Genomic DNA, 21,854 nt, shown 5'->3' with positions numbered 1-21,854 from the left:
GGCCTTTCAAGTCAAGGTCACTCTAGGTCAAAGTTCAAGGTGCCAAATGACAGTCCATGTAAAACTTCCTGTCAGTTATAGTGAGTAGGGTGCTATCATGAGCCATTTTTGAGTTATATGGAAATATAGGTAAGTTTGACTGATGACCTTGAACCACTAAACTACCAATTTTAAAAACATTTCATGCTTTTACTGTGGTAGTGGACAGAATTATGTCTTGGAAATATATAAAAAAAGCAACATTTGGCCCTTGTTTTTAGTAAACTGGATAATTTTTGATCAATTAATGGGAAAACATTTTCACTTTCTTGGTGAACTTGAACATGACCTTGACCCCATTTTGTCCAAAATTGATCATCCTCTAGGACGGTATCCTGTACCACCTGTCATAATGTTGCTAACACAGAACAAGCCAAAACAGATGGTATCAAACACAATATCCTGTGGGGGATTTTTTTTCTATTTTTTGATGCCATAGTTACTTTCATCCTTATAGTGATTAATGGGGCAGAATGGAGAGAGAGAGAGCAAGAGCGAGAGAGAGAGGGAGAATTTTGAATTTTTAAAACAAGTCTTGATTTAACAAAAACAATTATAAAAAAACAGACTTGATATCTTTTTAACAATATAAGCAATATTTGCCAAATTACAAACAAACACTTAAACATGCATCTTTTAACAATCCCAAAAAATAATCATTCAACAACATCTCAAAACATAAAAACAAAAACAGATAAGACCCATTTTATCCGAGCTCTGCAGCTAAAATGAGCTCATCCTCTATAGTTGAACACAGCACCCCTTTATAACACCACATGGTTGTGAATTTGTCCAGAGCCTTCACTGCTTTGTAATAATTGAAATCTAACCTTATCCTGGCCTTGACCATCCTGGTAAACAACAGTTCAACATCACGAGAGAGAGAGAGAGAGAGAGAGAGAGAGAGAGAGAGAGAGAGAGAGAGAGAGAGAGAGAGAGAGAGAGAGAGAGAGAGAGAGAGAGAGAGAGAGAGAGAGAGAGAGCGGGCAGGAGGGAGGATGGCTACAACATGCCACATGTCACAGTCATATTGTGGACATATTGACATACTGTTTAAAACTCTAAAATTTATATATCCCATCAGTTACACGAATCCTGATGGTAGCAATATAAAAGTTGAAGTAAGATAACATCCATCGTTATTTGCAAATATTCCATAATTATTGTTGAACAGACCTGAAAGGAAACTCAGGTGGAGAGAAATCTTCTCCATCAACATTGCTTGGTGAAGGCGACAGTTGGAGCTGTGTCAGCTCAGCCAGATTAATGTAGAGGCAGACCAGAAAACAGTTTAATCAAAACAAAAGCGCGTGACCTGAAACCATCAGCTAAATACATTAAAATAGTCTTCATGGTGACCAGAATAGGGTTTGTTTTTGTTTCGGCTGTGATGGTTTACAGCACCTAAACCATCTTGGACTGGCAAGAGACCAGTATAAGACCACCATGAACACCAGCTGCACCATTAAAGACCAGCATCCCCCATAAATTATGTCAAGCTCGATTTTTCTTGCAGGACAAGGAACGGGTGATGATGGATGGTTATCCAGTAGCCAGTGTAAAGACACCAGTCTGTCTACAATACATAAAGACAGTTCTCCCCCTGTAAATAAGTGTTTTCTAACTGATGGCAGAGTCCTGCAATGCCAACCGCAGTCTGAATAATAAGTTCCCAAATAACCATTTACTATATATATATAATCCAGTGAGTCAAATAAATTCTTTATGAATTCATAAAGAATTTACTTGAATCACTGGATTATTTTGTTCCTTATTTGTTGAGCATGTTTCCTATTGTTGAGTGCTTCTTTTAACAAAGTTTTTTATATATATAAAAGTTATAAAAAGTTATATATATATACAAAGTTATATATATATAAAACGTTGTTAAAAGAAACACTCAACGATAGGAAAAGTGCTCAACAAATGAGCAAAAAGAATTTACTTGAATCACTGAATTTTATATATATATACACACACACACACACACACACACACATATATATATATATACACACACACACACACACACACACACATATATATATATATATATATATATATATATATATATTTTTTTTTGCCATCCTTACAAAAAAAAAGCCAAGTCCTGTTCAGTTTAGTATGGATTTATCTTGTGTGGCTCCACACTTGATATTGGACCTCTCATACTATTGACTTCAGGGAGATTTGATACTACAGCTGCAGAAATATAGTATTTTCAGATTGCGGACGTCTATTCACTTTTTCTGGCATATATTTTGGGATTAAAGTGTAGTTTTTGAATTTCTGACAGCAACTAAAGGCCTTTTCTATCTGGCTTCAATGGAGCACCACATTCTCCAGAGTACATAGGGCCACATAGACACCGATATCAATTACAATAGACATCTTTATGTACACATTTTCAAGGGACATTAGTGATTATTAAATTGACAACTTTTCTTTTATTTCTTGTTCTGGGTATTAAAGTTACATCAGTTATCCAAATCGTTATACTACTGTTTCATACAATGACTGAATGATGAACGAATGAATGAATAAATGAATGAATGAATGAATGAATGAATCAATTAATCAGTCAATCAATTTATATAACATTTTGCACATTAAAATGCAACGCACTTTACATTAAACAAGTTCACAGATAAAATAAGGTAATGACAAAAGAAACAGACCTTGGAAATAAATGGAGAGGTAAAAGCACAAAAAAATGAACCACGCTAAAATAAGACACAAAAGACTAATGAAATTGAATAATATCAAAATAAAACTGGTCAGACAGATTCCATAAATAGCAGCTGTAACGAATAAAAGCAGAGAGGGTTAATCAAGGGGAAAGCATCGTGGATGATGAGCGTGTACTGAAGATTTCAAACGGAAGTCCTGCCGGGGTCTGCCTCTCGGTTTTGCAGAGGGGGTAAAGTTTGCAGGCTTTTGTGCTCCAGTTTCTCGCCGATCGGCTTCCCAAAAATACAGAGATAACCTGCGTCAATGGTCAAGTCAGATGCTTTTAATTTTACATTTTCAGCTTCCTAAAGAAAAGGCGTCGGCGCTTTTACTTTGTTGACATTTTTATTTTATCCGCCCCCCCAACACATCAGCTGACTTCCTAGTTTAGTCGGAACCTAATGACTCCGTCCAAAAGTTGTCGGGTTACCCAAATGATCCAGAAAGCCGTCCACATGTTTCCGAAGTAGCGGTTTATCTTCCTCGTGTCTATAATCACAGTTTGAAAAAAGGGGATGGATGTTGTGTAACCTCCGCTGTTCGTCAATGGAGAGCTACGCTCCTCGTTTGCTGAATGCTTTTTTATCGTGACCCCTCCGTCGCTGGTTCGTTAGATAGACTAGCTCGTCGGTTATCGTTTATTGATCACTAACCGGGTAACTAGGTAACGGCAACGGGTTGGGATGACCTCGCCCTAAACTGAAGCCTACGGTATTGGGAGGAACGGGGACAAGCTAACTGTTAGCCTTGGGAGTTAGCCAATGTGGCTAGCCGAACGAGCCATGGAAGGAATTCTGTACAAGTGGACGAATTACATGACAGGTGAGCGATATCTCTGCGTGTCGTCTGTAGGTATGCATGCATGTCTGTCGGTTTGTCTTTTTCGCTGACGGGTAAAGATAAACCGACCATGTCAATAAGTCACAAAAGTAACTGCACGTCAAGTAATGGCAGCCAAATGTGCATGCCATACGTCCCAAGAGAGACAATACAAGCATCTGGATGCCCCAGATAAGCCGGCATGAGTGCACGCCACCATGAAGTGTCATAAATCCGTATGAATTTGTAATGATTTTTGATAAAAATGGGTGATTTTGAGTTGTCATACACGTGCTAGAGAGAGCTGGATTTGGCAGATCTGCAATCCGACTTCAGTATTTCAGAATTGCATTCAGATCCGTGCACAAGAGGCACATCAATTATGCCATAATGCATCAACATAGTCATACATGTACCGACTATCCTAGGGGCATCAGTCAAAATATTACAAACAGAACAGTTTCCAAGAGTTCAAAAGTTTTTGAACGTTTTTTTTCTTGCATGAACGCAAACACAATATAAAGTGGTACAGTGTCCATAAACTTAAATCATTGCCTGCTGATCTACGGGGTCACACACACACACACACACACACACACACACAGAGTGGTACAGTGTCCATAAACCTCTTATCGCCTGCTGAAATTCTTTCTCTGTCTCTGTCTCTTTCTCGCTCTCTCTCTCTGTGTCTCTGTCTCTGTCTCTCTCTCTCTCTCTCTCTCTCTCTCTCTCTCTCTCTCTCTCTCTCTCTCTCTCTCTCTCTCTCTCTCTCTCTCTCTCTCTCTCACACACACACAGTGGTAGTGTCTATAAACCTCTCGTCGCCTGCTGAAAATCTCTCTCTCCCTCACAGACACAAGTAAATAGTCTGAGAGGTTAATTAGATACAGGTTTTCTCGAATGGCGAATTTATACATTTTATTTTATTTTAGACCAGCTGCCTGGCAAACTCTTGATTTTTACATGTTTGTTTATATTATTGCTTTTGAGCAGCATGGGCTTTAGTTTGGGGCTCCATTTTCATTAGGACCACTCACACTGGTGCCTCTTTGGGGCTCCTATGATAAAAGGATGATTTGCATATGCCTATTGTCTATATTACATTGTATTCAGCTACATGTTATCCACTGTATATGATCCTCAGGTTGGCAGCCCCGTTGGTTCGTCTTAGAGAATGGCGTCATATCCTATTATGACAGTGAGGATGACGTTGGTAAAGGAAGCAAAGGATCCATTAAGATGTCTGTCTGTGATATCAAAGGTAAGGCAGGGCTGCAACATGTCTGGAACTTATTATTCCAGGAGAGCTGTGTTGTTTCAACACTGACACTGTTAATGCTATGTTATTCTTTTCAGACCATCCCACAAATCCAACTTATCTCGGGGGATTAGCAATTACAATACACTAGCATTTCTCTGGAGATATTAGTGATATAGCATCGCAAGCCAGACCAATCTCTCAGGTTGATCACATTGGTTTTTCTTGGAGACTGAGTTTGACCTTACACTGATCCGTGGGGGCCCATGAATTTAAGACACAAGGAAGATGAATTATAAAAAATAATGTCATTAAATTGTGGAATTGGTCTATAGTTTATAGACTTAAATGTTTTTTAATTGATTTGAGTTTAGTGCCATTTTTCACATCCAAGTGATTTTCGGGCCAATATTATCATGGGGGCAGGCAGCATTTCCATGTCATAACCCACCAAGTAAGTCTTTCTATGTGGAGACATACTTGGCAAATAAAAACAGATTCCAGATCTGACTAATGTGACTTTTGCAATATTGCTTTATATAATATATGTATATATTTTAATTTCAGTCCATCCTACAGATCCAACACGCCTGGAGCTAATAATTCCAGGTGAACAACATTTTTATGTCAGAGCTGTTAATGCTGCAGAGAGACAGAGATGGCTGGTTGCTTTGGGCTCATCTAAGGCAGGAACATTAGACAGTCATAAACACAAAGGTATGACTTGTAAGTGCTCATCTGAGTGTGTCTGTCTCTCTGTCTTTGACAAAATGTCACTTTGTGGATCTCTCACTGTGTTTGTCTTACAATCAGTATTTGACTAATTGATGTTTTTTTGCGACTTCGTGACTGTAGATGTATCTGGCTTTAGGCCCAGACTGTCAGAATGCTATCTGTCTGACTATATGTGTGAGCATGCCTGCATGTGTATTCATGCATACTTGTTTGTGTTCTGCTAGGTCCAGATTGTCTGAGGACTAAGATGTCTGAACTCCGTCTCTACTGTGACCTTCTGGTCCAGCAGGTCCAAACAATCCAATCACAATACACTGCTGACACACAAGCCACGTCCAACTCTGAGGTAATCATCACATAATCTCATTACCTTAGACTGTTTTTTTTTGTGTAACCTTTTGTACAAACTAGTTTAAACAAAGGTTTCCCTTTTTGTAGGGCACTCACTCAGTATGTAAGACCAAGTTCTTTGTCATCCATCATTTGTTGCAGTAACGAAAAATTTAAGTTTTATTTTCATTTTTGTACTATTTTTCACCAGATTTTATTGATTTGCACAATTGTGTTGCATGCGATGTTGTAATTTGTGCTCCCAGTTGCTAAACTTCCTATAAATGATTTGTTGTTATACTTTTTCTGTTTCTTAATGTATTTTTCTCTCTTTCTTTTGCTCTCTCTCCAGTCTTCCCTCCTAAGTGCGACCTGTGCAACCTTCATCAAGACTTTGGAAGAATGTATGACCCTGGCCAACCACAGCTTAACCCCTGATCTCAGACCACCTGAGCGGGTTGGTTGCTTTATTTACAGGAACACTTGCATCCCCAAGCTAAAACATTTAGAGGCAGAGTTGAAAATTTAGGGAAAAACAGTCTGGTACATTTTTTGGAGTAATTTAATGTTAATGCATCACTCTGATAACATTGCACAGCTATACATGCAATAAGGGCTTGAAATTAACTTTTTGGAGCAACAGTCACTATGGCAAATAGATTTTAAAGTTGCTAACTACTCAGAATCTCCACTAGCCAAAATTACTTTCTTGAAATAAACCAGATTATGGGCGGCATGGTGGCCCAGTGGTTAGCACTGTCACCTCACAGCAAGAAGGTCCTGGGTTCGAACCCTGGGATTGTCCAACCTTGGGGGTCATCCCAGGTCGTCCTCTGTGTGGAGTTTGGATCTTCTCCCCGCGTCTGCAGTGGGTTTTCTCTGGGTGCTCCGGTTTCCCCCACCATCAAAAGAAACATGCATGTTAGGGTTTATACTCCTGTCTGTTCCTCTGACCAAGGCAATGGGAAAAGAACTGGAGTTGGTCCCCAGGCACAGCATGAAGGCGGCAGCCCACTGCTTCTAGCTACACAGATCACAGCTAGGATGGGTTAATTTGCAGTAAATTAATTGCCCCAAGGGGATTAATAAAGGAAACTTAATTATGAGTCATCACATCTGTTTCAACATATTTATTAGTTAAAAAAAACATGCACATAATAAATCTGTATATAAACAAGATATAAATGAGAGAGAGAACAAGCAGGTTACTTTTATACTTGTTATATATACTTGTGTGTGTGTGTGTGTGTGTGTGTATATATTTATTATATACTTGTGTATATATAAATGCTTGTGTGTGTGTGTGTGTGTGTGTGTGTGTGTGTGTGTGTGTGTGTGTGTGTGTGTGTGTGTGTGTGTGTGTGTGTGTGTGTGTGTGTGTGTGTGTGTGTGTGTGTGTGTGTGTTATCTTATGCCTGATACACCCTAGAGGACATTTCAAATCCTAACCAATATTGAACATGTGGGAGACTGCACGTTAGGACAGATTTTTTTGTCTTTCAGATACAGGACAATTATGCCAAAACAGGACATCACACACTTAATGGTTATCACTTAGTCTCCCAACTCTCAGAAACGTTTTATTATAATGGTTTTATTTCATCTTCTTACCCCACACTCAGACACGCCTTTTGCAGCTTGCTGGGCAGCTAGCTGTCATTCACCCGATAAATCCAGAGCAGTGGCTATTTCTACCCAATTCCTTTCCTTGTCTGTTTTGTTACAGTACGTCTTGCAGGAAATTTTAAAAAGGCATTCATGTTTCTGCTACAAGTGAGGGATATTGCTCCACTTGTTAATCCTTCTAAGAATTATTTGAAAGTAAGAGGTACAAATAAAGGGACCGGGGCGCTGCATGGGGTTGACAAGCTGCACAATGGCATCAGTGCCATGATTCATTTTCTAAGCCTCAGATAGCCAAAGCTACCTCTGTTGTGTTCTGCTGTGTGAAAATACATTTTCATTGCTAAACCTGTCTTCCTTTTCTTTCAAAGGAAAATGAAAAAGTGGAAGGTATTGAAACTGTTTGCTAAAGGGCATCTGTCTGCATTTATGTGTGACTTTCTGTCTGTCTACCTAGATGAAGAGGTCCATCAGTCACCCTGGAACATACAGTTTTGACAGGTGAGTTTATATATTCACACAGGCTGCCTGTCTAGCTCTCTGACTGACCCTCTCCTTAATGTACTTTGTCGTTGTTATGGGCAATCCCAGCGGTTATCTAGTGGTGGATTTTTCTTCCTGTAAAACTTGCCTTATGCTAGCCTGAGACTCCCAAACTAGTCTGTTTTGAAAACAGGCATAGAAAACAGAAATGTCATCTTAAATATTTTCTCATGCTGCCTAATCAATCAGACTTAAAGGAACCTTATACATTTAAACCCCAACACCACGTGAGGCTTATTTCAATAATTAGAAAACTTCAGCCAGACTAGAAAAGCTAAATTGTTCAATTGGTCGATGTGGTGCTTGGCAGGAACGTAAACTTGCATTCTCCTGGACCTTGATTTCTCACCACTGACTCAGGCCATACAAGTGGTCTCTAGGTGGCAGTATTACTACAATTTGAATGGTGCATAATAATTTTTCCTAACATTAGCAGACTAGTTTGAATAGATAGTTTTAATGTTGCATGCTCTGAATGTTTGTTCAAAACATGTCTGTGAATGTTCTCATTCATCCAGGTCATGGTTATCCAAAGGAGTTGAATCAAGTGCAACTGGACTTGGTATATATCCGTGAAGACGTTTCGCCTCTCATCCAAGAGGCTTCCTCAGTTCGTGCCTTTCTGACTAGACCAAGCTAGTCTGACTGGCTGGTGATGAGACTCAGTATTTATCCTCTAGGAGTCGTTGTCAGAGCTATAGAGCGACGAGCGTTGGTAAACATCTGGTCACAAAGAGCCACGCATATCAATAGGTCTGACAACGACTCCTAGAGGATAAATACTGAGTCTCATCACCAGCCAGTCAGACTAGCTTGGTCTAGTCAGAAAGGCGCGAACTGAGGAAGCCTCTTGGATGCGAGGCGAAACGTCTTCACGGATATATACCAAGTCCAGTTGCACTTGGTTGTTCAAAACATGTATTTTTGGTTATTTTAGTGGAGGATTAGTATCACCTGGTCTAAATGCTATTGAAGTGGCCTTTCCACCTTAGCAGGAATCATTTCTAGTGAAAATATAAGTCTGAGTGCATATATGTATATACTATATATATATATATATGTGTGTGTGTGTGTGTGTGTGTGTAAAACTTGTTTTCCCATGCTATATTTGATTGTGTGTTTGTAATCATAAGAATGCAAAGAAAAGAAAAATCAGTCAAATTATGGATTCTGCTTTGAATCGGGAGTTTGATCAGCTGTTGATTCTGTAGTGCTTTTCCTGTCACTAACTTGCCAGTGAATTTTATCTTGCCTGCAAAGTGAAGTTCATCTTGACCATCACAACCAAATGACTGTAGCAGTCCTTCGCTATTTTCTTTTCTTTCTTTCTACAATTTGCTTCCATGTTTTATCACTGCAAATAGATTAAAAAAAAAAGTTCCACATTCATTGCCTTTCAATTTTAAGTCTACCTGACATTATTTAAAGAAATGTTGGAGCTGGTATGGTATTCTAATTTTGGTATTTTCACCAGGTCAGGTGTTCCGAAGGAATTTGTGTTTGGAGGTCAAAGGTCAACTCAGCGCAGGAACAGGACCTGCTCAGACAGTTCTGTCTATGATACTGACCGTAAGATAAAGAAGCACACAATCTGCCTCACACTTAAAAGACGAACACACACACACACACACACAGTTGGGTTTCTATCAATCCTATCGGGGGTATGGAATATATTGTCACAATAATCATAGAATTTTACACAATATCATTGTATATCACAATATCTGCCTACATATGCAAAAATACCATGTTTAAGAATCTGAGGTTCATCGCATTAAACTTTTTTTGTCAGTGTAAAGTGTAATATAAAACCAAAGCCGGTTTTCAGACCTCATATTGTGAGAGATTTTAGGTTCTAGATTCTCTGTGTCATCAATTTAGACAATAAAATTGTGCATCACCATTTGACATTATCCAAATTCCATCCTGATACAATACCAATGAAAGACAGTAAATGATAATATTTATTTATTGCCCAGCCCTAATTGATTTGTGTTTTTCAAAGATTTTAATATTACACTAGTATAACACAGTCAAGAGAATATTTACAGGAACCAAAAGCATTAGCTCAGCTACAGCCTGGGTATCAGTTAGTGCTTAAAGGAGACTGTAATCTAATCGATCCTTTTATTCAATTCCCATCCATCCATTATCCAAGCCGCTTATCCCAATTGGGGTCGCGGGTTGCTGGAGCCTATCCCAGCAGTCATTGGGTGGCAGGTGGGGAGACACCCTGGACAGGCTGCCAGACTGTCACAGGGCCGACACATTCACACCTAGGGACAATTTAATATTGCTGATTCACCTGACCTACATATCTTTTGGACATTTTTTTTAATCCTTTTAGGAGTTTAAAAATTATACACTGGCTAAATTTTGAGAATGCATACTACAGGCCAATTACATTTTAGTACAGGCAGTATAATGAATTACTGTAATATTTACTAAGGCTATGAACTGTCATGTTTATTTTGCAGTTTCTATCACCCTCCAATTAAAGATATCAGTTAGCATAGGCATCCGGGTAGTGTAGCGGTCTATTCCATTGCCTGCCAACACGGGGATCGCCATTTTGAATCCCAGTGTTACCTCCAGCTTGGTCGGGTGTCCCTACAGACACAATTGGCCGTGTCTCCGGGTGGGAAGCAGGATGTGGGTGTATGTCCTGGTCGCTGCACTAGTGCTTCCTCAAGTTGGTCGGGGCGCCTGATCAGGGGGGAGGAGGAACTGGGGGGAATAGCGTGATCCTCCCACACACTACATGCTCCTGGCAAAACTCCTCACTGTCAGGTGAAAAGAAGCAGCTGGCGACTCCACATGTATCGGAGGAGACGTGGTAGTTTGCAGCCCTCCCTGGATCAGCAGAGGGGGGTGGAGCAGCAACCAGGACAGCTTGGAAGAATGGGGTTATTGGCTGAATATAATTGGGAGAAAAAGAGGGGGGAAACCCCCCCCCCAAAAAAAAACATATATATATATCAATTAACATAACCAACATAAGAGCTATGAAGTTGAAGGAGTAATGACTGAAATGCACCTTGACTTTTACACCGTGCCCGGTGTTGGTTGGGGGCCCAAGTCCTTCTGATCGAGGCTCAACCTGCGGACGGTGTGAGGCTGGTAACGGCCCTCATTGTGCCGGGGTCCAGTCTTCTTGGAGTCGGGTTGTTTGTGAATGCAGCCCCAAGCGGGTGGTAAACTCCATCTAAGGCTAAATACTTGCACGAGACCGATAGTGGACAAGTACCTTAAGGGAAAGTTGAAAAAGAACTTTGAAGATAGAGTTCAACAGGGCGTGAAACAGTTAAGAGGTAAAAAAAAGGCAGTGAAGACCATTACTTTTGCCCCTGCATTTTCAGAATCCACTGTCCATCTGAGCTGAAATATTGACTTGTAGATAAAAAACAGTAAGTCTCCCTCACATTATTCGAAGCGATGATTGATTCCCACTGGTTTAAGGGTTGCTGCTGTATTTACTGCACCATGCTGCTGTCAGAAACAGCAGTTGAAGTTGGAATTTTGAAAATGTAATCTAATTAGAAACAAGTCTATGCAGTCTAACCCAGCTGTGTAACTGTTATGTGTACAACTCTGCCTATTCCAGGTGTGCTGTCAACTTTCAACAGTGATTCGTCTTCTATCCCTGAGGAGAGAACCGGAGCGGTCAGTCCAAAGACCACGGCCACAGACACAGACACTGACCTGTCAATGTAATGGTCCGTCCATTTAAACCTGTTTAAATCAGCCTCTTCCACAGCCAAGGTCTGTTCATTGGTTCAAAAGTCCAAAACAGCAGAGTCTTCTTGGCAGCTATGTGGAGATGAGAAAAGGTGAGATGTTGACATCATTGTCATCATCACAGCCTTGTTAAACTTTGGAACTTGTGACCTAGTCCACATTCAGAAATCTCTGCATGCCCGCTCCACCCAAGACTTTTCTATTTGTATGACCTGTAAGCGGGTGTAGTGGAGGATAAACACACATAATCGCCATTTACCCACCTCTTTAAATCTGATATAGCATTTACACACACACCCTGGAGCATTTATGCATAGTTAAATTGCTTGGCAGACTCAAGCCTGGTTCCCTCTTGCAATTTTTCTTTTGCTCTGGGATTGCTTGTTTTGTCCTCTACTTTAGTCCATGTACAGGTTGTGTGTGGTATACATATGTTGTCTTGTGAGCATGGAGCAGCCATCAACACACAGCTTACTGGTGGTAGGTGAAATCAAACGAGCCCTCCCTCCCCTGAGCTGCAGCAGACCAAGTGCTGACTGCAGCCAAATAAGACATATGTCAGTATTTGAAATGTGCTGCATCGAATAATGGTGATGTGTTGACTGAAAGACCACGAAGTAAGTAGTTAGCTGTTAGCCCTTACATGCAGCTTAAGTTTTCCAGAGCCGTACTGTTGGACCTCCTTTTCCAGAAGTTGTAACTAAGTAGAAAGAACAGTGAACTCCACATTATAGTCTATCCCTTTGGAAAAACATTTTTTTCCCCCCATAAAACTGCTTGTCCCTTGCCAATTTTTACTGGTCCCATCAGTTTTCTTAGCAGTTGTAATGAAGTAACAAAACAAAAATTGAGTTAATTTTCATGTTTTGTCACATCTATTACTTTCTTCTATGGAACTATACAGTGCATAAATATTATTTACAAATACGGATTACAAAATTCATGAAAAAATTTCAACTACCAAATTCATAAACCAGTGCTGGGGGAACTAAAGAGTCGCTAATGTAACATATAATATGCACATACAATTGCAAGAGCCTGTGATGCATTAACGATGAGTTAGGGTCTACCCCCCCTTTTTTTTAAATTTCCCCCCTTTTTCTCCCCAATTGTACCTGGCCAATCACCCTGTTCTCTGAGACGTCCTGGTTGCTGCTCCACCCCCTCTGCCGATCTGGGGAGGGCTGTAGACTACCACATGCTTCCTCCGATACATGTGGAGTTGCTAGCCATTTCTTTTCACCCGATAGTGAGGAGTTTCACCAGGAGGATGTAGTAGTGCATGGGAGGATCATGCTATTCCCCCCAGTTCCCCCTCCCCCCTGAACAGGCACCCCGACCAGCCAGAGGAGGCGCTAGTGCAGCAACCAGTACACATACCCACGTCTGGCTTCTCGCCCACAGACACGGCCAATTGTGTCTGTAGGGGTTTAACTGGAGTTATACCCCACCCATTGTGAGTATGGAATGCACTTTAATTCAGTGAGCGACCTGTTTGAATCCAAGACTGTGAAAATCTGGTGGTGAAGGTTAATGAAAAATGCCCTGCCCCATGTCATTTACTACTGGCAGGATCGTTCTTAATGAGCTAAGAATACTAAGCCCCATTTTATTTTCTGGTTGTTGCTGGTACTCTCATTATTCCTTGTTGCCACTTCCACCTTTATGACAGGAAAAGAGGTGACGGATTGATAAACACCAGTCACTACATCATCAGAGCGATGAATCTGGGTCATTGTGGGTCGCTGATAGCAGTAAATCTTTGATTTTTGAAAAATGCACTGAACTGAAATGTCATGTTTTTTTTCCACGTAGTGTTTCACAGCACTTAAAATAGATACAAAAACAAAACTGCACATAAACAGAGGTTAATTAACTTAGGCAGGCTACACCATTATAATTATTATATGGGACCCCCCCCCCCCCCCGACTGGCCACGTGAGCTCAGCTTGACTGACTTCTGCTGGTCTCTGTCCAAGATCCTTCAACCAGACATCTTTATTCATTAAGCCCCTTCAGGGGCGGTACAGTGGTGCAGTGTTTAGCATGGTTGCCTCACAGCAAGAAGGTCCTGGGTTCGAACCTCAGGGTTATCCAACCTTGGGGGGGTCATCTCAGGTCGCGTTCTGTGTGGAGTTTGCATGTTCTGCGTGGGTTTCCTCTGGATGCTCCGGTTTCTTCCCACAGTCCAAAGACATGTAGGTCAGGTGAATCGGCAATACTAAATTGTCCCTGGGTGTGTGTGTGTGTGTGTGTGTGTGTGTGTGGGCCCTGTGATGGATTGGCAGCCTGTCTAGGGTGTCTCCCCGCCTGCCACCCAGTGACTGCTGGGATAGGCTCCAGCATCCCCGTGACCCTGATAAGGATAAGCGGCTTGGATAATGGATGGATGAAATCGATACTTGGCACCACAGAATGTTTTTGCTCTTCTTTGCACCATTGTAACAATGTAATCTAATTGTGCCATCACTTGTCCCGTGACCAGGAAGGAAAACCAGTGGTCTGTCTACCTTAGTGTACTTTTCATTAAAGAAGGTTAATTCACTTGTAACGTCCTTAAATCATGGATTTATTTTTTCTTTTTGTATTTTGTTGCGTCACATCTTACATACTACTGCTTTGGACATTTACTGTGACTTCTGAAAATTCTTCAAGTATTTGCCTTTTGTAAGATGTGACATCTGAGCCTTTGAAATGGAAATGGCCATAGCAGGCTATGGCTCTCATAAACTGGACCCCTGTTCATGAAACTCTGCCAATGAGATACTGACGTGTTCAAACATTCAAATGCAATGTGTTGCACCGCTTTCCTTCCCCCCTGGAAACTTCAGACTGGTTGTTTTGTACAAGGAAAAAAAAAAGTCCCGTTCTTGATTGCTTCTGACTGATGGAGTTGATATAGGTACTGTTGATGGTAATAGTATTGTCTTCACTGTGTTTTAAGAAAAAAGGAAGTATTTTGTCTATAGACAGTGACTTTCTCTGTAAGATAAAGTAGAATTAAAGCCGCTTTATATGTGACCTTTCACTTCAGTGAATGTTACAACTTTTTTGAAATTTCTCCAAAGCTTTTCTGAAGAATGTGTTTTTCACCACTGTTTAAAAAAAATACTGTTTGAGTCGAGGCATCTTGTGCTTTCGTTTCCTTGTGTTTTTACTGTATTCTACTAGCAACTTTATTATAGACTCTATTAAACATGTTGAATGTAATGAAATGATCCAACCCGAACCGAACCGATTAAAACCAGAAGTCAAAATATGGATGGAGGTCGTGACCCACGACTTTTTTGACTTGTGCCAAGAACCAAGGTAGGGTTCTGCCCTTGTTTTTATTTATCCACTCTTCACCTCCCTCTCTTCATTTGACCTCTTATCTCTGTGTTCTCTCTTTCTCTTAAAAGTGAAAAAGAAGTCTCCTGAGGTTACACATTATGTCCTCTGAGACTAGAGAAAAGCTTGCTGGGACTTGGCCCTGCACTTTGCCTTGCAGGTTTCATGTGATGTTTGCTAATTGTCTTCTGGTGTTTACTTAATCATTTTCTGCTTTTGCAAAGCCACTGGTGCACGTCATTACCAACATAGCAGTTCTGGAGAAAGGAAAATGCTCGTTGTACAAATTAAACTGTCAGTATGTCTCTTCTTGCTTGTCAGTGATGAAAGGAGGGACAAGAGAGCGCTAAATTCATTCAACAGCATTTCAAATTCTGTTTATTGTGAATCAGTAATTGGTATGTCTGTGTGTTAATCTGCAAGGCTGTTCAGTTTGGCCAAACCAGAAGAGAGCTTTAAATGCCTTAACTGTCCCTGCACAAATTAAACAGGGTTGTAACACTGGTCTGAATAAAAACTTTGAGATCCAAGTCAACTCATTCTTGTCCATCTCTCTCTCTCTCTCTCTCTCTCTCTCTCTCTCTCTCTCTCTCTCTTGTGTGTGTGTGTTTCCAAACAAAATATTTTTTCTTTACTGTAACCATATGAGTATGAAGGGTGCTGCACGGTGGCTGCCCACTGCTCCTTGTTACACAGCTAGGATGGGTTAAATGCAGAGTGCAATTTCCCTATGAGGACCAATAGAGTGTGTGTATATATTAAAAAAAATCTTCAGTGTATGTACATGGTGTTTCCTGGCTTATAGAGAGAGGGTTCGTGGCAAGTGGTGGGCGGTGAGCTTGGAGCTCAGCTCGAGTATGGCCACACCCACACAAAAACGCCTGAAGATGCATTTTCGTCATTAATTACCCAGGGTGATTGGATATCCAGTGTTGTGTGACGGCCAACTGGGGTAGCTTTCTACTTTTATTATACCCAAAGTTGAACAATAATGTATATAGTTAATCTGAGCCCATCTTTTACGGTTTTTGATCATGAGTACTTGTCTATCCTTACATGTAATTCATTTTTATGCAGAGTGATTTTATAGTGCAATGCAGTATTTGTTACATCTGAACAAATCAGAATTCCCATAGCATCGTACCACTGCAGCTATTCCCCAATCATCTGTGAATAGTACACATGACCATTGTAATTAATGGTCATGGCAACTTGCATATGAAACCGGTGTTCGACCTCCAGTTTCAGTTTTTATGCAACTGTACCGTTTATACGTTTATAACTTTATGTGTTTGTAAGGCTGGCGATACCTGCAGTCATCTGAGAACTGACGAAGTCACTTGGATGAGTGACGAAACGTTTTCCCACTTAACTTCACGTCCAGATGAACCGATTCAACTTTTGTGGGATCTACACCTGGATTATTGAGCATGCATTGAGACATATAGCATTATACTTTGAAGTGGCCAAAGAGTCAAGATAAAGGACAATACAGTGCTAAAACCCAGAAGGAAACATACCTAGTATCAGCGGGAGTAAATGAGGTGTTGTGGTATAGGGCTCTGCCTGTGTGTGTGTTTACAAAGGGTGTGATTGTGTCTATTCGAGTCTTTGACACACACACACACAAACACACAAACACACATGCACACTTTTGCCTGTACATAAACACGCCTGTTTGCACAACCTGATAGTCAAGCTACATCCTGGATCTTGGCTCAAGAGGAGCAGGGCAGCTGCTCTCCAGCGATTTCCTCTGAGGAGCTGCAGGTCGGGGTACGTGTCCTTTTTTCTGTTAAAATATTTTTACCATGGCATTCCTGGTTTAGCCACCATTTTACAGTAGTGAGTTTGTTAGAAGAGAGATTTTTTTAAAATACTTTTATGCCTCGTTCAACGTCTGCAGATAGATAAAAGCCCAGATAGCATCCGGATGTGGGCCACTTCAGGCAACGATGCGGCACTGATGGCCTTCTTCTGGCCCTGACAAAATGGATGTGAGCCTGAGGTGGCCCATATGTATAATAGCAAATATGGCCCTAATATGCCAAATCAAACGTGGGCCTTTTCTGGCATGATGTGGTGCTCTCTGCAACATGTAATCTGGATGTGACCCTGAAGTGGCCCGTGTGGTAAATGGTGAATATGGCTCAAATATCACAAAACAAATATGGGCCGCCTTTGGCAAATATGTGGCACATGCGGCATTGCTATGGCTTGGTTCTGGCCCAGATCTGGCAAACAGGAGCGGACTGCCCAAGTGCCATCATTCCACGCGGTATGTGGCCCAGATGAAAGTGTTGGGGTGTGGGACAGGTCCGGGCCACAGCAAGTTTGCTATCTGGGAGGGAAGACTGATTGTAGAGCCGCTGTAGTTCCTGCAGTAATGCCATGTTAAAATGGGCCTGTTTGTCTTGGAGCACTATTTTATCAAACTTTGCCCCACAGATTGGCCAAAATGATTTATAATTTGTAGGCTAACGGTCTGACAGGATACAGAAGCGGGGCAGGCTAAGCTAACTGCTAGCCCATGCAGACCGGCAGTTCTGACAGTCATCCTGGTTGGCGTTCGTTCTCCTGGACAGTGATTTTTTTGTTGTTTTTTAGTTTAGATATATGTGTTAGTTTGGATATATGTGTTCTTGTAGTTTTTGGATGTGTGTTTTTGTCTTTGTGTTGCACTGCTGTGGGATGGGGGAAACGATGCTTCGTTTCATTTCGTGTGCGCAAGTGCATGAAACGAAACTACCAAGTGTTCCTCCTGATTCCTAACATGAAGGCTCTCCCATTCACACACACATCAGACATGCAGAGTCTGCCGGTAGTGGAAAGCTCTGATGAAATAATCTTCTATCCTTACTTCTCTTGGATTTCTTCCACAGTCACCTCTGTCCAGGTCTGAACGTGTAATGTTGTTTCTACCCACAGTGAGCTGGAGGACACGTGTCAGTCTCATAGTTGCTTGTCGGCTAAATCGAGCGGCTGATGAAGGAGATATTGTCTCTGTTTATCTATGGCACACCTATTTGTCTTTTTATGATTACTGCAGTCTTACGTCTAATAAAAACTAGCCTGCAAAACTAAACGCTTAACTTATTTGCTCACTCTTTATCCATCTTGCCAATAGTGTGCTGAAGAGATGCGAGATGAAGGACAGGAGCATGGGAAAAAGGTGGTGAGTTTGGCTGTATTATTTTCCAGAGGGGTAATCTGTAAATCTACTCTCTCCTCAGGCACTGTGTTATTCTTTATATAACTAAATAACAGGCCAAATAAAGACAATGAATCTACTCATTCCACTAAACCTAAGTAACAGAAAGACCGATCAAATAAATGTTATGCAAATATGCACAAAATACATGATATATGGACAGGGGTGAAGCACAAAATGCTGGGCCCTATACATAAGCCACCTCTGTGGGCCCCTTTCCTCTTTTGTCTCTCACGCATCACTTTTTTGAGTTCTAGCATACTGTATATTTACAATCATAGTACATTAATCTAACTTAACCTAACCCACTTTAACTATCTTTGCAGTGATAGAAAAAATGTATAGTATCACTTCAAACTTTGATGCATCTTAGGGTACTGATGCTGACACCCATGATGTTTATTCCACAGTAAACTCAATAGTTGTCTTGCCTCATTTTGCCTTCTCTTACTTTCCTTTCCTTTCCTTTCCTTGTCTATTCTGGAACCCAGATTTCTTTGGGAAAGACATGACTCTGTGCTTGTGCTTTTATCAGCGGTCACTCGCGACAGGACTAGATGAGCTGCACTGAGATGCTCGTGAGGGACGGACTAAACCATTTTACACCTTTTGTAAGGGGTGAGTGGGGCCTCAGGGAGCCTCAACTATTTTCTTTTAAGTCTCCCAACTGATGTATTGAGCCAGTTTTAACTGAAATTATGACACTAATTAGTTAGAGAAATAAAAATTTGCAAAACAAACTTTTAATTCCAGGCTTCCTGAGCGCCCCCCCCCACTCCCTGCTGGGCCCTGGTAGCCCCCCCCCCACGACGCCGCTGTATATGGAAAAAGTTATTTGCAGCTTAAATGACTGTCTGATCGACGGACTCACGGCCTTAATAATTTACTTACAGGTGCGCCCGGGTGGCGTGGCGGTGTATTCCGTTGCCTACCAACACGGGAGTCGCCAGTTCAAATCCCCGTGTTACCTCCGGCTTGGTCGGGCGTCCCTACAGACACAACCGGCCATGTCTGCGGGTGGGAAGCCGGACGTGGGTATGTGTCCTGGTCGCTGCACTAGCGCCTCCTCTGGTTAGTCGGGGTGCCTGTTCAGGCGCGAGGGGGAACTGGGGGTAATAGCATGATCCTCTCATGTGCTACTCCCCCCTGGTCAAACTCCTCACTCTCAGGTTTAAAGAAGTGGCTGGCGACTCCACATGTATCGGAGGAGGCATGTGGTAGTCTGCAGCCCTCCCCGGATCGGCAGAGGGGGTGGAGCAACGACCGGGACAGCTCGGAAGAAGAGTGGGGTAATTGGCCGGATACAATTGGGGAGAAAAAGGGGGGAAATAAATAAATAAATTACTCACTGACTATGAAAATTTGTACTTTGACTGACTACACTAAGCAGTAAATTTCTTCACTTACTGACGTGTTGACAGACTGTTGGCCGATTGGCAAACTGGTTCACTGACAACTAATTGAATAATATCTGCCTATCTGTGCAGTCAGGATCAAGCCTGGGGTTCCTGAGTCTGTCTCGCTGTGCTGCCTGCTATGACCAGAAGGGGGGCTCTATGCCTCGGTGCAGGGATGACAGCGAGTCCAGCTCTGCTTCAAATAATTCCGGACCAGAGTTTGATTGGGATTCAGACGAGCTAGAATCCAGCTCGGACTCCAGTTCCAGCATTGGACCGTCGTCCAAGGGGACACCCCAAAGCCCTGGATTGGATCAGGACACACCTGGATCTGGATCTGGATCAAGATCTGTGGCGATAGATGAGGCCGGGGCGGTTGAGCAAGTGGGCATGGATAGTGTTACACAGTGGGGGATGGAAGGAAGCCAAGAGGAGAGGATGGAGAGTCAGGAGGCTGGACAGAAGACAGGGAGAAGGAATAGAAGACTGTCCCTCCTCAAATCTCACTCTTTGCCTACATCCTTCACTCCCTCCTCTTTCTCCCGTCCTCCGTCCGTCATCTCCACGCTACACTTACAGGTGTTATCCAGCAAACATGGCGATACACCATTTCACACCATGCCCATTTTTGTCCTTCAGCTCCCGTCAGAGAGAGGGGCGTTCAGGCAGGAGGAGGAGCAGGGGACACAAGGAGGGGGACAAGACAGAAGCAACAGCCCACCACCACCACAACCCATGCAGTGGTGGCAGACTGGGTTACCATGGCAACAGCTGCAAGGACCAACAAACCAACAGCATCTTTATCAACAACAGCAACCAGAGCAATATCAACACGCACATCAATATGGGCAGCATCACCAACAACAAATGTTTTCTCCTCTCTCGTCTTGGGAGCAAGAAGTACAACCACCTCCACCCACACATACATTTCCTGTGTTGCCCATGCCCTTAGCACACACACTGCGGCAAGTGTCAAACACACCCCAGGCACATCTGCAAACAATAACACCACACACATGTTGCTGTTTGCACAACACACACGTCCCCTTGCCTCCCGCATACTGGAGCAGTTTCAGCCGACGCACACAAATGTAGTGGCTGAATGAACACTCTTCATCATGGCTGGTCTATCATAATCAGAGGCATACGTCAGCAGAGTTACAGTGAGACACAGGGAATTAGGTAGAGTCAGAACTTCAACTCCAGAATTGGGCTGGTTCCCAAAAGAGCCATGGGTAGATAGAAACGGGCAACATAACCACAGGTGTACAGTTGTAAGTGCAGTTGGACAAGGTTACAGCCAGAGCCCGAGCCAATCAGAGATAGGACGGTACAATGGAGGCTGCATTGAGGCTGTTGACTGCAGGCTGAAGGTGCTCTTGGTTTTCGGTATGATAGAGAGGACACGGCCCTTTCACCAAAGCATGCAAGACTTCTGTTGTGCAACGTTTTCAGAAGTGTTGGACTACCAAGCATGAATCAACCTTAAACATTCTATGGATTCTAGCACATCCCTGTTGTGTTTTCTGCTGAATGGATCAATAGCGCTTCCTTTTTCACACACCGTTAGCTTTAGATGCTAATTAGATTTTTTTTTGTTACTTTAAGATACATATTATCCAGAGCTAGTTTGTGTAAGGTTTCTATTCCCACCTACACTGTAACATGTTGTGGACAAAACGCAATAAAAAAATGAATAGTATAATTTACTTATGTGACAATGAACCCAACAATTGCAATCAAATGAGCCTAGACCTGTTAGATAAACAGGTATAAATATGAGGAACCCATTTTAGTAAAATGACATGTTAGTCCCTACCTTTTTCCTTAAAGATTTTCTGCAATTTGTAAAAAGCTGTATTGACATTGTCAGGAGAACTGAGGAAATAAAATTTGTTTTTCAACCTTTGAGCGTTGAGGAATGAATATTAAAAGCACTTCGAAATGAGGACGCAGAGGCTTCCTCATGTTTTCAGCATAAGCCGAAAAATAAAAATGAAAAAGTCAGTGGTCTAAGTGATCTTGTTCTTGCTTTCATTTGGGAGATAGGAGTAGATTTTTTTCAGCTCTGGAAGCTAAGAGAGAAGACTGGTAGACCATA

The 21,854-nt window shown here is 41.9% G+C and overlaps 3 protein-coding genes across 3 annotated transcripts in view; all 3 read left to right on the top strand.

The window, feature by feature from the left end:
* The first annotated feature begins 3,156 nt into the window (after positions 1-3,156).
* plekha3 (pleckstrin homology domain containing, family A (phosphoinositide binding specific) member 3) lies at positions 3,157-12,315 on the top strand. Its single transcript, XM_056292289.1, has 8 exons — positions 3,157-3,591; positions 4,733-4,849; positions 5,414-5,563; positions 5,806-5,927; positions 6,264-6,368; positions 7,992-8,035; positions 9,552-9,646; positions 11,682-12,315. The coding sequence occupies exons 1-8, from the start codon at positions 3,531-3,533 to the stop codon at positions 11,789-11,791; spliced, it is 804 nt and encodes a 267-aa protein (XP_056148264.1). The 5' UTR covers positions 3,157-3,530; the 3' UTR covers positions 11,792-12,315.
* Positions 12,316-18,277: 5,962 nt separating this feature from the next.
* Positions 18,278-21,854, top strand: part of ppp1r1c (protein phosphatase 1, regulatory (inhibitor) subunit 1C) — a 29,132-nt gene continuing 25,555 nt past the window's right edge. The window contains exon 1 of the mRNA XM_056291409.1: positions 18,278-18,320. Coding sequence (XP_056147384.1) covers positions 18,285-18,320 — 36 coding nt within the window. The 5' untranslated portion in view covers positions 18,278-18,284. The remainder of the gene's footprint in view (positions 18,321-21,854) is intronic.
* LOC130122889 (uncharacterized) lies at positions 18,964-21,751 on the top strand. Its single transcript, XM_056291942.1, has 2 exons — positions 18,964-18,974; positions 19,844-21,751. The coding sequence occupies exon 2, from the start codon at positions 19,913-19,915 to the stop codon at positions 20,846-20,848; it is 936 nt and encodes a 311-aa protein (XP_056147917.1). The 5' UTR covers positions 18,964-18,974; positions 19,844-19,912; the 3' UTR covers positions 20,849-21,751.

Source organism: Lampris incognitus, chromosome 13 (genome assembly GCF_029633865.1).
Source record: "Lampris incognitus isolate fLamInc1 chromosome 13, fLamInc1.hap2, whole genome shotgun sequence".
Lineage (NCBI taxonomy): Eukaryota > Metazoa > Chordata > Actinopteri > Lampriformes > Lampridae > Lampris > Lampris incognitus.
This window is presented reverse-complemented; position numbering and strand designations above follow the sequence as displayed.

Bases quoted from the DNA above. Each gene is read 5' to 3' on its own strand.
- plekha3 (XM_056292289.1), top strand. From the start codon at position 3,531: ATGTGGCTAGCCGAACGAGCCATGGAAGGAATTCTGTACAAGTGGACG. The intron at 3,592-4,732 runs GTGAGCGATATC...TATGATCCTCAG, and splicing joins GTGGACGAATTACATGACAG to GTTGGCAGCCCCGTTGGTTC. The intron at 5,564-5,805 runs GTATGACTTGTA...GTGTTCTGCTAG, and splicing joins AGACAGTCATAAACACAAAG to GTCCAGATTGTCTGAGGACT.
- LOC130122889 (XM_056291942.1), top strand. From the start codon at position 19,913: ATGCCTCGGTGCAGGGATGACAGCGAGTCCAGCTCTGCTTCAAATAAT.